We start from the raw sequence: 14,379 nt of genomic DNA, 5'->3' as shown, positions 1-14,379 counted from the left end.
AGTTTATGCAAGAAAAGAGAAGCACAAACAGCACACAGACCTCCAGGATCCATCTCTGTGTCCTACCATGCTTACATTTTACAAAATGTACTTCTCACATTGTACTACAGTTTTCCACACAGTTTTAAGTATTAATTCTAAGCTTCATGGATGATTTTTTCCTGATGTGGTGTCATTCAAGTCATTATCCCCTCCTCCGTACACACATGATAGAAAAGGATTTAGTACTTCAGAATGACAAAATGTGAAGAAAAAGAAGAAATTCTTAAATTTTACTGTCAAGGCAAATTCTCTTTCTTATTGGCAGAGTAAACATAAGTTTGAACTAGCTCTCATTCCTCCTCTTTGAAGGAGAGAAAACACTGTGTAGAAAGTGCAAGACTAATAAATGTACATGTTTAAGATGTTGTGATTTCCTGCATTAATATGTTGTAGAATGTGTTTTGTGTGTTATCTGTTCATCTGGCAGATTTCACTGCAGGCAGATTTAAAACAAGTACCCAAACAGCTGACAGACACATCACAGAATCCTTAAGGGCACCCATTAAATCCAAAGTTTCTTTCCTTCACATGTGCAAACTGCAGCTTAGGTGCAGAAAACTTTGCACTTACAGGCAGAGCGGTGGGTGGAGGGGCCCTAGAGAATTTACAGAGTTGAATACAGCAGCATCCAGAGACAGAAAATTTCTACATATAAGCGAGCTGTGGTACCAGAATTGCCATTCATACTGTGTTGTGCTCAGAGTAAGAGATCTGGATTTCCAGCTCCACTAAATACTCAGCTCAGACTCTGGGGAGGAGAATACGGTTTTTGCTGCCTTTTCTCGAATCACTGCTTTCCAAAATGTTCTTGGGTTCTGCTCAAAGCTCTGGTGTGCACCGGTCATGGTTCTGAGTGCTCTCCTAAAAGCTCATCTCCCTCCTCATCAGTGTGTGGAGCAACAAGCTCCAGAGGTACTTCAGTGGTGTGGGCAAACCCGGCCCTTTCCCCAGCAGCAGCTCTGGAGGCTCTGCACACCTGAGCACAGGGAAGCAGATGCCAGCACAGACACGGGGCACTGCCTGGGAGCACCATGGACTCGAGCTCCCGCTGCCTCCAGTTGCCATGGGCAGAGCAGCAAGAGCCCTGCCTGGAGTCAGCTGGGCTGCACAGAGACCCGGGAGAAGATTTGGCTTTGTAGGAGAACAAAGTGAGCACATCACTCTCACCCCTTTTGCTGGACAGCTCCTGCAATCCTGGGCCTCAGCTTGGATGGAGTTTTGCTCCTGGCATCAGATACTGACACAGCCCCTGATGGGATGAGAGCATCAGATTACTTTGTGTTACATGACAAAGTCAAATGATTCCCTTCACTGTGTCCTGCTGTGGTGGGGAATCAAGTGATGGGAAAAGGCACCCAAGGGAGGCCAAACTTCAGGGACCAACTGTCCTGCTGGGATCTGATCCCCACATTGCCCTGAGCTGTTCTGCACCCTTGACAAAGCTGAACTGCTCCCAGTGAAGAGTCAAACAGGTTTGGTGAGGGGTGTGAGAGAAGTGAGGAGAAACTCAGAAGGGGATGAGATGGCCCAGGGACAAAGCCTTGGGGGAAGAGGCACAGGAGATGACAGGGTCAGCTTAACTGTGGAAGTATTTCTGGCGTGATGTTTCAGGCAGTGAAAAGTGAGGAGCATCAGCATCCCCCCAGTCAGAAGGGTGTGATCTCCATGCATGGGCAGAGGCCCCTGAGCGCCTTTGGCTCAGGCTTGGTCCAGAAGGATCCAGCAGACAGACAGAACTCCAATGCTGCTGAGCCCTCTCAAATGTCTTTCAGACAAACTTCAGTCGAAAAGGCCAGGCACATTGCTGAAGAGAAAAAGAGGCAATTCCTGTCATTGCAAAGGACAGAGTGGCAGAATGGCTTTTGGGGGTAGCTGAGCCAAAGAAGGAACACACATGCCCTACTGCAGAAGAAGGCTAAATATGCTTCCCTAACGATGAACAAAAAACTGTTAAAATTATGAAAAAATAATCTTTTCATCTTATGACCCATAGGAACTTGAGCAACAATTCTGGTCTTGCACCACTGCAGCCTCTACTGTCTCGTTATTTGAAGAATCATAGAATGGTTTGTGCTGGAAGGAACATTAAAGATCATCTCAGTGCAACACCCTGCATGGGCCAGGCCACTTGCCACTAGACTATCATGCTCCAAGTCCTATTCAACTTGGCATTTTCCTCCTGGATCTTCGACTGAGGCCACCAAAAATATCTTTGATTTTGTTAACTTCCCCAGGACTCTATTGAGCTTACAGAGCCCTTTCAGAGGTTGATCATTTGTAACTACTTTTCAGTGATGCTGCAGAAAATGCTCCCTGGTGCAGAAAATGCTCTCAGACACATTCTTAGCACTGCTGGAACAGATTCCATTTATATTAAGATCTTTTGGCTTACTGAAAAAATATGTTCATCCTTGAACAGACCTGCCGCCCTCCCAGGGCAACCTCAACTCCAGGACTGATTTACTGTCACATCTCCCTGAGTATGGGGTTAGAGGAGGCAACCTCTGGTGTTCCAGAGTTCCAGGAATGGGGTACACCTGCAGCAACCACACATAAAAACACAGAATCACAGAATCTCAGTGTGGTGTGAGGGTATCCAGGGACACCCGTTGGGCAGATTTGGGCTTTGGAGACAGGAGGAAAGAGAAGCAGATTTGTCAGGGAAGGTGTCTCACAAAAGTCACTTTTCAATCCTAGAAGAGGGAAATGCTCCTTGTCTCATGCATCCATCCATGCTCCCAGCACAGGCTGCAGGCTGGGTCACAAAGGTCATAAGACAAAATGAGAGCACTCGCATTCTGAGCTGCATTCTTGTTAAATATTTGTGTTGATGCAGGAGAGGCATGTCTATGATTTCTCCGAGATTCTTCCATTTTCCCACATTGTGATGACATAAATGGGATTTTGACAATCTGAGACCTCTGCTCCAGGGAAATTTTGTGCATTAATCCCATTCTCCATTCTAACATCTCTTTCTCTTTCCCTGTCCAGCGGATAAGTGACAATAAACTTAGAGAGATGGAAAAAGATTCGATCCTCATAAATCAACACCAATTCATCTTAGAGCAAATCAAAGAGAGCCAGTCTATGCTTGATGACTACGACCAAATGAATGATTTGGACGCTGGCCATTTGTGCCCCAATGGCCATCTGAATAGTAGAGAGATCAAGACAGCAACCTTCACCCTCACCAACATAGTGCCCCAGGACAGCAGACTCAACACTGGCCAGTGGAGCACCTCTGAGTCTAGAACAATGCCTGTAAGGACAAAGGGCTGTAGAAAACCTGTGTCATCATGGGTGCTGTGCCTGGGAACACCAAGGTCACCAATGGGAGGATTAATGTACCCAGCCACATCTGGTCAGCTGCCTGCTGCCGGGTGGGTGCAAATCCCACAAGGGCTTGGGGTGCCACTGATGAGAATGACAAGAACAAGATGGAGAAAATCAAGCAGGGGCAGCTGAAGGATAGGCTGACTGACCTCTTTGGGTATAAACGATTACTGTGTTCAAGAATGCCTGTACCCAGAAATAAGCCTCACATCCTTGAATGGAAAAGGCTCAGGAGATTTCCCCACATGTCACTCAATCACCGAATGGGTTGGTTTTGATGGGATATTAAAGCCTTCAAGATCATCTCATTTTGACTTGCATGCCAGGGGCAGAGACACCTTCCACTACCCCAGGTTGTTCCAAGTCCTCCCCAGCCTGGCCTTAAACGCTTGCAGGGATGGGGCAGTCAAAACAGTTCTGGGTAACTTTTGCTCGTACCACAGCCTGATCCCAGGAATTTCCTTCTTTAGAATATCCCTACCCTCCATCAGTGTGAAGCCATTCCCTCTTGTCCTGTCACTCCATACCCTTGTCCAAAGACCCCCTCCAGCCCTCTTAGACATCCTGGAGGTACTGGACTCTCTGGAGTCTTCTCCAGGCTCAACATCCCCAGCTCTCTCACCCTCTCTCCAGAGCAGACGTGCTCCAGCCATCAGAGCACCTTCATGGCCTGCACTGGACTCCACTCCAGCAGCTTTGTATCCTTCTCGTGCTGTGGGCCCCACAGCTGGAGGCAGCACTGCAGCTGGGCTCTCACCACAGCAGAGCAGAGGGGGACAAATGTCCTGTGCAGCTTCTGTGCTGCTTCCTTGTCTGCTGTGTTTCCAGCTCTGTCCCTCAGGGCACCTCCTCCTCTGCCCAAAGGCACAAAGACGTGGGCACAGCCTCCAGCTGCTTTGCTTTGCTGCCCATCTCAGGAGAGAGCTCTCAGGGACGAGTCCTCTCCTCCTTAGCTGTCCCCTGACAGTGTGCAGCTGACTTGTCCCTCACCTCCTTAGCAAGGCTGTGGGACCAGGGCACCTCAGGCTGCCCAGACATCTTGTCTGCACATCTCCATGTCTGCAGATCCCCAAACCCCAACAAGGATTCTGGACAACCTGCTCTAGCTCCTCCTGCTTGAGCCTGGAGTGTGGACTAGAAGATCTTGAGAAGTCCCTCCAAAACCCAACAATTCAGTGATTCTGTGATCCTGGGACATGCTTTTGTGTGCTTGCTTTTGAAACTGCACCTTGAGAGCTGCACCTGTTGTATCAGACAGGCAGGCTTTGGCATCAGATACATAGAAAGCTTAGAGCAGCCAAAGCTAAATTCCTGGGATGTACTCCTTGGATACCTTCATTCTCTGCTCTGCTTCTGAAGCTTTTCTGCAACTTAATGGGAAATTGATTTGGGGAAATATATTGAATGGATGTAAAAGATCAATGTGTGCCACATCATTTAGTTTGCAAGCGCTTACATTAAAAGTAATTTGCTGCAGTGCTGGATTGCAGGGTCATGTCTTCTATAAACCACAAGTTGCTTCTCACTGAAATTTCTACAACCACCAGTGATGTCACAGTGCCCAGAGCATCCTTGCAGGACATTGGGGGTCCAAGTGCAATCTGAGGATGCCATATCACCCACACAAGTATCACCTTCAGACACCAGTTATTCTCCTGTGAATGGGCATGGACAAAGTGGGCCAGGGTGCCAACAGCTCTTACAAGATATCCCCATGGCTCCAGCAATGAGATCTGAAATTTTTATGTCCTCAGTCTTGATCCTTAAGGGGTGCGGGCCAGTGCAATGAAGAGTTCAATGGGTTCTGTGTCTCCAGGCTCTAGTGAGATTGCCCCACTTTTCCAATGGCAGGGGTTTACCCTGTGTCATGCAGCTCTGTGGAATTGGGGGACACTCTCAGGGTGTCTGATGCTTTATGGACCCTTCTAATGATGAGACCAGGGATGGGCCCTACTTTGTTATGTCAGCAGGGCCTCATCAGAAGGAGAAATTTGCCCCAACTCTGTAAGATCTGCTTCTTCTTGGCCTTCTCCCTCATTCTCGCTAAACCAGACTTTGCTTAAAGCATTAGTCCCAGGTTAACAGAGACAAAAGGAAACACATGACTCAACCAGTTTTTTGTAGAAAAGTTTCAGTCTAACACACTTTTCTGGATACTTCTGGTTGTAACAACCATTCTGTTATTCCTGGACTTTTGGAAATGGAAGGGAATGAGTCCAGTTTAGTTTGAATAAATGAATGATCATTGAACCACAGAAGATTTTGGATTGGAAAGGACCTTAATGACCAGCTAGTTCCATGCCCTCTCATGGACAGGGACACCTTCCACTATGCCAAATTGTTCCAAGCCCCAGCCAGCAGGGCCATGGACACTTCCAGGAATGAGGCAGTCTCAGCTTCTGTGGGCAACCTGTGCTGGGGCTTCAACGCCCCCACTGTACCAAATACCTTCCTAATATCCAATCTATACCTACATTCAGTCCAGTTCAAGCTGCTTCACCTTGTCTTAATGTCCTGGTTTAACCCCAGCCAGCAGCCACGCCCCCACAGCCACTCCTTCACTCCCCAGACACCGGGATCAGGGAGAGAACTGGAAGGATAAAATCTGGAATACTCGTGGGTGGAGATAAAGACAGCTTAACTGGGAAAGCAAAAGCTGTGCACACAAGCAAAGCACATTCAAGGAATTCTTTGCCCATTTCCCATGCACAGAAACGTGCTCAGCACCTCCAGGTGAGCAGGGCCCCATCCCACATAACATGGGAAGACAAAACTCACCACTCCAAATATCCCCTCCTTCTTCCTTCTTCCCCTCACTTTATATTCTTAGCATGATGTCATATGGTCTGGAATATCCCTCTGGTCAGTTAGGGTCACCTGTCCTGACTGTGTCTCCTCCCAACCTCCCAAGTACCCCCAGCCTGCTGGCAGAAGTACAAAAAGCAGAAATGGCCTGGGTTCTGTGAAAGCTCTGCTCAGCAATAACAAAAATATCTCTGTGTTGTCAACTTTCTGTATAACAGAACTCCCAAAACACAGCCTCACACCTGCCAGTGTCAAGAAAATTAACTCTGAATCCAGCAGATCTAACAAGTCCATACCCTTGTCCAAAGTCTCGCTGCAGCTCTCCTGGAGGCTCCTAAAGTCCTGGCAGGTGCTCTGAGGTATCCCCAGAGCCTTCTCCTTCCCAGACGGCTGGGATGAAGCTGTTACAAAGCCATGGCCATCAGGTAAGAGAGTATTTGTTGCCTGGCCATAGGAATGATGTTATGTGAGGCTGCAGAAGAGCAGCCTGTGACTATCTGAGTGTACTCAGAGACAGGCCAGTCCATCTCATGTCACCAGAGATGTTGTGTTGGGAACAGAAACACATGTAGGTGCTGGAGCAGCAGCAGCAGCAGCAGCAGCTGGTGGCATTGATGAAATGATCAAGGAAGTTACCAGACCGTGTTAACTGATCGTGACATACCATGCTGCAAGTCAGCAAATTTCAGAGAAATTCTGAGGAAACTATTACAAGCAACTGTCAACCTATTTCATGGTGGGTATTAACCAAGCCCCCTAAATAAAATTAAAAAAAACCAAAAAAAACTTCTCATTTCTGTGGAGTTTCCTTTTTATAAGAAGGGGCCAATCTATGAGTGGGTATATATTGCAGTGGCACTCCTGAGGATTCAAACAGTTCTTTCTCCAAGGAGAAGACTGAAGGAACGGTTCAGCTGCCTGTTCTGAGACTCTGCTTCAAGGTAAGCTCCTACTCCTTCCTCACCATTCATTAAAATATACAAAGGTTTTCCTGAGCTTTGCAAAAAAAAAAATATCTATAGAAAAAGCCTAGGCTGGAGTTGCTGAACTCCAAGGACCAATCAGAGCTGATCCATGCACTGAATGTTGCAGCACTTTAGTATTCTCTGTCAATCAGGAGCGCAAGGAGAGAAGGAGGGATTTGGGAAAGAAACTGAAGCCAGCTAACCTGAAAATGAATATGCAAGTGTTGAATAAGAAAGAGGGTTAGTTTATTGAGCAGCAGAACTCCACCCATGACCTTGCATGAGGCCTTTGGACAAACACAGATGACCGTAGTGGAAAATTCACTCTAGGTCCTGTTTGGGAAATCCAACAACTCTGTCTACTTGGAAATCATATAAAAGCAGCCAATCTGAGATTGCAGCAGAGGCATTTGAGAATCCTCTACCACTTTGGGGCTGCAATCAGAATTCTGAGCTGCTCTTTGTCATTGAAAGTTTTTATCTATGTATATATTAAGTTAGATTTGAAGTTAGTTAGATAAATTTTAATCTCATTGTGTGGGTAACCCTAAAGGACTTCTCAGTCACTTCTCAGCTTGATTTGGGCAAATAGGGCCGTGATCTGCAGAATACTGTAAGAAGTCACTGCCTGTGGGTCATGTTCTCAGTTTCTGGCTCACGGTTCACCACGTTCCTGGTGCAGGGGTTGAAAAGAGAAATAGGACAAGATATCTTGGGTCAGAGTAGGTCTGTGTGTAGCTCAACATCCTGAATGCAATAGAAATGGAGAGATGAGGGTCAGAGAGAAGAATAAGAAAAGAGCAAATGTGCAAGGTGACTTGTCAAGCCTTCAGCAGCCCTCAGCTCAGACCCTTCCCAGCCAAAGGTGGGCTTTGTGCTTTAGAGGCTGTGGCAGCTTTCTCTCCCTGGAGCCCTTCAACCTGCCTGTCCTACCTGCCTTATTCCAAATCCTGATGATAAGAAATCACTCCACTGAGTGTCTGGCCATGCAAATGGAAGCATCCCTGCCATCCCAAACCTGTGCTGCCTCTGAAAGGACACAAAGCCCCTTGCTTGGTTGCCAGCATCCCAGGGAGATTTTCAGCAGTTTTCTCATAAAGGAATGATCTTACTGACTGCTGAGAATCACATCAGTACTGAGAAAGACAAAATGGGACAGCTGGCTGTGTGAGAAATTCCTGCAATGGTGCCTTTGACTGTACAGGAAAATCCATCATCACAGCTGAAGATGGCCATCAGCAGGAATCCCAAGCACCCACAGGAAGAGCTGCCCCCCTCCCCTCAGTGCTTGCATTGCAGCAGCCATTGTGCTGATAAGACAGAGGTGTTATCCCTCGTGCTTGCTGCTACCATCTGCTTGGCCTCTTCATTTTCTCTCTCCACGTGTCTGCAAGTTCAGAGTCTGGGGTTGGATAATGTGGAAATGCAGGGTGAGCAGCAGGACACCCCTTGCCCAAAGTCAGCTGAGAGGCAGGACCCCAAGTGCATCATTTGTGTTCAGGATTGGGTGTGACAGGAGGAGCTGTGTCTGTGTGAACCTGGATGGGGCCAGAGACATGTAGGAAGTGCAGCAGTGCTGTTCTTTCCCTGCCCAATGCCCCATGAGATTCAAGCCCAGCTCAGCATTGCAGGGGGCTGAGCAGAGTCCATGCCCAGCTGCAGGTGTCTGCTGTGGGGAGGTGCTCAGAGCAGGAGGGAGGTGGGAAAAGGTGACCTTGTCCAAGGGCTGTGCCTCACTTGCAAGATAACTTTGCAGTGAGAGATGATTACACTCGTGGTGGGTTTGGCTCCTTCTTCACCCAGGCTGACTTCTCCCACTGCTGCCTCCTCCTCTGGGCACCTAAACCCTGGTTTTGGTTTCACCCTTATTGCCCTCATGTTTTTTCCATCTCCAGGAGGACAGAAATTACTCCTTTCCTGGTCTCTCATAATCCCCTCCTCTGCCAGCTCTGTCCCCCTGCACAAAAAGCCTCCAGGCCATGCCCAGCTCTCTCCCAGCTGAGTGTCCCTCTTCATTTGCCTTGCAGGGGAGCAAGAGCCCTTCACTGAAATCCTCCCACGATGCTGGGGCTGCTGCTGCTGCAGGTGTTGGTGAGCTGCCTCTGGCTGGGACACAGCGAGGTGGTGACGTCCTTTAAAACTTCGTGTACTCAGTTTTTTTATGCGCAGACTCCCCCTCTTGTTGATATGCATCTACAGAACGCAGCCAGCATCTGCCAGGTCTATGCAAACAAATATCGCTTTGCCACCCTGTATGACAGAAACAGGAGAATTCCAGTGTACTCTGCTTATAAATACCAGCCTGGAAATGGCAGCAGATCTGACTCGTGGTTTGTTGAGCCCCAGGTGAGTGTCTCTCTTACAGCACATCACCCTCCACTCACTCAGAGATGAGCTGCAGCATTTAAATTACCACTTCTATTTCCTACCACCCCACTACACACATGCAAATGGACACACTCCGGATGGGAATTTTTTCCTTTTACCTTCAAACACCTGCACCACATGGTTCCTCTGATGCATCTCAGCCATCAGCAGGAGGATGAGATGAATCATATCCCAGAGGTGCCCAGTTTTCTGCCTTGACCTCACAGAAACAGCAAATCAAATTAATTTGCATTACATTACACAGTGAAATGATTCTCCTCCCTCTGCCCTGCTGTGGTGGGGGACCAAGTGATGGGGAAAAGGCACCCCAGGGAGGCTAAACTTGAGGGACCAACTGTCCTGCTGGGATCTGCTCCCCACATTGCCCTGAGCTGTTCTGCAGCCCTAACAGAGCTCATCTGCCCCCAGTGAAGAGTCAAACAGGCTTGGTGGGGGGTGTGAGAGAAGCGAGGGGAAACTCAGAAGGGGGTGAGATGGCCCAGGGACAAAGCTTTGGGGGAAAAGGCACTGGAGATGAGAGGGTCAGCTTAACTGTGGAGAGATTTCTGGAGTGATGTTTCAGGCAGTGAAAAGTGAGGAGCATCAGTGTGACTCCAGTCAGAAGGGTGTGATCTCCATGCATGGGCAGTGACCCCTGAGCACCCCTGAGCACCCCTGAGCACCCCTGAGCACCTTTGGCTCAGGCTTGGTCCAGAAGGATCCAGCAGACAGACAGAACTCCAAAGCTATGGAGCCCTGACAAATTTCCTTCAGACCTCTAGGAACACAGGCCAGGCCAATTACGATACAGAAGAATAGGACATTCACGACCTTTCCATGGGTACAGGAGGGGAAGAATTTTGGGTGAAAATGTGGAAGATCATAATGTCCTGTATGGCGGTGGCGGAGCGGCGGCGCGGCACCGGCGGGAAGGTCCCAATGGGCGCGGGACGCGCGCGAGTGCCGCGACCTTCCAGAGGAGCGTCTTTAGAGAGATGTCCTGGTGGCAACAGGCACGGTCCCCCTCTCGGGAGGAAAGTGATTTCAGCTCTCTCGTGAGAGCCCCGATTCGGCCGACGGTGGAGGGAGGGACGGGAGCCACGTGGGGTGATCCAAGGCGGAGTTTATTCCGTCTCAAAGGGTCCAGGGACGAAATAGCTTAAAGAGGCAGAGGGCGCAGGGTTGATATTGGAGAGCCAGGGGTCGGGGTAGAACAACTAACAAATCATCTGAGGCCACAGGGGCGGTGCAAAGGGGGAAGGACCAATACGTTACAAACAGTTTGCATGAAACAGGGAGGCATGCCAGGGGAAACCTTATAACCATTATGAGGGAGATTGTATAAGGGCATTCCCTCCATGGGAGAGAGGCAGACTTTGTGTCTGTGGGGCTTTCAGACTCCACAGTCCAGTTCCAGAGGAAGGCTAAATATGCTTCCCCACAGATGAACAACAACTTGTTGAAGTTATGAAAAAAATGATTTGCACTTCTTACTCATGTGAACATGAGCAATTAATCTGCTCTTGCACCACTGCAGCCTCCACATTAGCAAGGCATAAAAACTTCTGCCATTTTGTAGAATCATAGAGTGGTTTGTGTTGGAAGAAGCCTTAAAGAGGATCTCAATCCAAACCCCCTGCATGGCCCAGGCCACTTGCCACCAGGCCAGCATGCTCCAAACTCATCACTGGCCTTATCTTCCTACACAATAGACACAGGTTACCTGGAAAATCTTTGATTTTGTTAACTTTCTCCAGAGGCCTTTTTGGAGTACTACCAGTTTCCCCAGGACTCTTTTGGGATTAAAGGCCCCTCAGAGGCTGATCATCTGTTAATTTTTTTGTGTGATGCTGCAGAAAATGCTCCCTGGCCCAGATCAGCTCTCAGACACATTCTTAGCACTGCTTTAACAGATTCCATTTATATTAAGATCTTCTTGCTTACTGAGAAAATATGTTCATCCTTGAAGAAACTGCAGCCCTCCCAGGGAATCCTCAGCTCCAGGACTGATTTCCTGTCACATCTGCCTGGGTATGGGGTTAGTGGAGGCAACCTCTGGTATTCCAGGACTGGGGTACACCTGTAGCAACCACACATAAAATCACAGAATCACAGAGTGGTATGAGTGGATCGATGGAGAGCCCTGGGAAGATTTGGGTTGAGGAGACAGGAGGAAAGAGAAGCAGATTTGTCAGGGAAGGTGTCTCACCAAAGTCATCTTTCAATCCTAGAAGAGGGAAATGCTCCTTGTTTCATGCATCCATCCATGCTCCCAGCACAGGCTGCAGGCTGGATCTCAAAGGTCACAAGTGAAAATGAGAGCAGTCACATTCTGAGCTGCTTTCTTTTTAATGCTTTTGTGTTCATGCAGGAGGGGCATGTCTATGATTTCTCTCTGATTCATCTATTTTCCTGCATTGAGATGACAAAAAATGGGGTTCTGACAATCAGAGATGTTTGCTCCAGGGTAATCTGTTTCATTCCATGCATCCTCAGTACTGACACCTTTTCCTCTTCTTACCATTTCAAGCTGGTCAACAAAGATTATCGCAAGGATATGCAGACAGAAGATTCCATCATACGACAGTACAATACCAGTGCAAACGAAATTGGCAAGAATCAGGCTATTGACAATGACTACATGAACCTAACGAATCTGGACCGTGGTCACTTGTGTCCCAGTAGTCACCAAATTGACGACGACAGCAGGACAGCAACTTTCACCCTCACCAACATAGTGCCACAGGACAGAACACTGAACCAGCATGCCTGGAGAGAGTACGAGGAAGGAATGATGCAGAAGAGCAGGGGCTGTACAACCACATATGTTATCACGGGTGCTGTACATGGGGACACCAACATCCCCAGTGGGAGGGTTAATATACCCAGCCACATCTGGTCAGCTGCCTGCTGTGTGAAGGGCAAAAAGCCCTTGAGATCTTGGGGGGCCATTGCTAAGAACAATGAGAACGTTGTGCAGAACCTAACTCTAGTGAGGCTGGAGAAATGGCTGGAAAAACTCTATAATGGAGGGGTTATTCTGTTCAACAATTCCTGTACCTAGGAATAAGCCTCACATCCTTGATGGAAAAGGCTCAGGAGCTTTCCCCACCTGTCACAGAATCACAAATTCACAGAATGGGTTGGTTTTGATGGGATATTAAGGCCTTCAAGATCATCTCATTTTTAACCTGCCTGCCAAGAGCAGGGAAACCTTCCACAACCTAGGCTGTTGCAAGCCCTCAGCAGCCTGGCCTTGAACGCTTCCAGGGATGGGGCAGTCAAAACAGCTCTCCTGCCCTCCATCAGTGTGAAACCATTCCCTCTTGTCCTGTCACTCCATACCCTTGTCCAAAGACCCTCTCCAGCCCTCTTAGACATCCTGGAGGTACTGGACTCTCTGGAGTCTTCTCCAGGCTCAACATCCCCAGCTCTCTCACCCTCTCTCCAGAGCAGACGTGCTCCAGCCATCAGAGCACCTTCATGGCCTGCACTGGACTCCACTCCAGCAGCTTTGTATCCTTCTTGTGCTGTGGGCCCCACAGCTGGAGGCAGCACTGCAGCTGGGCTCTCACCACAGCAGAGCAGAGGGGGACAAATGTCCTGTGCAGCTTCTGTGCTGCTTCCTTGTCTGCTGTGTTTCCAGCTCTGTCCCTCAGGGCACCTCCTCCTCTGCCCAAAGGCACAAAGACGTGGGCACAGCCTCCAGCTGCTTTGCTTTGCTGCCCATCTCAGGAGAGAGCTCTCAGGGACGAGTCCTCTCCTCCTTAGCTGTCCCCGACAGTGTGCAGCTGACTTGTCCCTCACCTCCTTAGCAAGGCTGTGGGACCAGGGCACCTCAGGCTGCCCAGACATCTTGTCTGCACATCTCCATGTCTGCAGATCCCCAAACCCCAACAAGGATTCTGGACAACCTGCTCTAGCTCCTCCTGCTTGAGCCTGGAGTGTGGACTAGAAGATCTTGAGAAGTCCCTCCAAAACCCAACAATTCAGTGATTCTGTGATCCTGGGACATGCTTTTGTTTGCTTGCTTTTGAAACTGCACCTTGAGAGCTGCACCTGTTGTATCAGACAGGCAGGCTTTGGCATCAGATACATAGAAAGCTTAGAGCAGCCTAAGATAAATTCCTGTGATGTACTCCTTGCAAACCTTCATTCTCTGCTCTGCTTCTGAAGCTTTTCTGCAACTTTATGGGAAATTGATTAGGGGAAATGTATTCTATGGTTGTAAAAATCAATGTGTGCCACATCATTTAGTTTCTAAGCACTTACAATAAAAGTAATTTGCTGCAGTGCTGGATTGCAGGGTCATGTCTTATACAAACCACAAGTTGCTTCTCACTGAAATTTCTACAACCACCAGTGATATCACAGTGCCCAGAGCATCCTTGCAGGACATTGGGGGTCCAAGAGCAATCTGAGGATGCCATAACACCCACACAATTGTCAGCATCAGACACCAGTTACTTCTCCTTTGTAGACACCTGTGTTGTAACTCTGGGGACTCCCTCTGACCTGCTCACCCACCTCTGCTAATGGCTGGGACGTGAGACAACACTCATCCTCACCATTGCTCCTCCCATGCCCACTGTCTCCAATTTCCAGGCTCTGGAACTTTGGCTGCTTGACCACCGTGGTTTTACACTTTTACACTGGCCAAACAACAGGCACCCAGTAAAGCTGCCCACTCACCCTCCCCTGCTAGAGATGAACAGAGGAGAGAAAAAAAAAGAATGAAGGGTTCATGGGCTGAGATAAGGACTGCCTCCAAGGGCAAAAGAGGCTCAATTGACAGGTAGAAAGTGAATTAATTTCTAAGAAGAGCAGAGGAGGATACAGAGAAGTAAAACAGCCCTTAAAAACCCCT

The 14,379-nt window shown here is 48.5% G+C and overlaps 1 protein-coding gene and 1 pseudogene across 1 annotated transcript; both read left to right on the top strand.

The window, feature by feature from the left end:
* The first annotated feature begins 885 nt into the window (after positions 1-885).
* LOC148223772 (endonuclease domain-containing 1 protein-like) lies at positions 886-3,592 on the top strand (annotated as a pseudogene).
* Positions 3,593-7,000: 3,408 nt separating this feature from the next.
* LOC148223771 (endonuclease domain-containing 1 protein-like) lies at positions 7,001-13,763 on the top strand. Its single transcript, XM_088166152.1, has 3 exons — positions 7,001-7,121; positions 9,173-9,491; positions 12,043-13,763. Exons 2-3 carry the CDS (start codon positions 9,207-9,209, stop codon positions 12,574-12,576), a joined length of 819 nt encoding a protein of 272 aa, XP_088022278.1. The 5' UTR covers positions 7,001-7,121; positions 9,173-9,206; the 3' UTR covers positions 12,577-13,763.
* Positions 13,764-14,379: the final 616 nt, after the last annotated feature.

Source organism: Sturnus vulgaris, chromosome 5 (genome assembly GCF_052056855.1).
Source record: "Sturnus vulgaris isolate bStuVul1 chromosome 5, bStuVul1.hap1, whole genome shotgun sequence".
Taxonomy (NCBI): domain Eukaryota; kingdom Metazoa; phylum Chordata; class Aves; order Passeriformes; family Sturnidae; genus Sturnus; species Sturnus vulgaris.
This window is presented reverse-complemented; position numbering and strand designations above follow the sequence as displayed.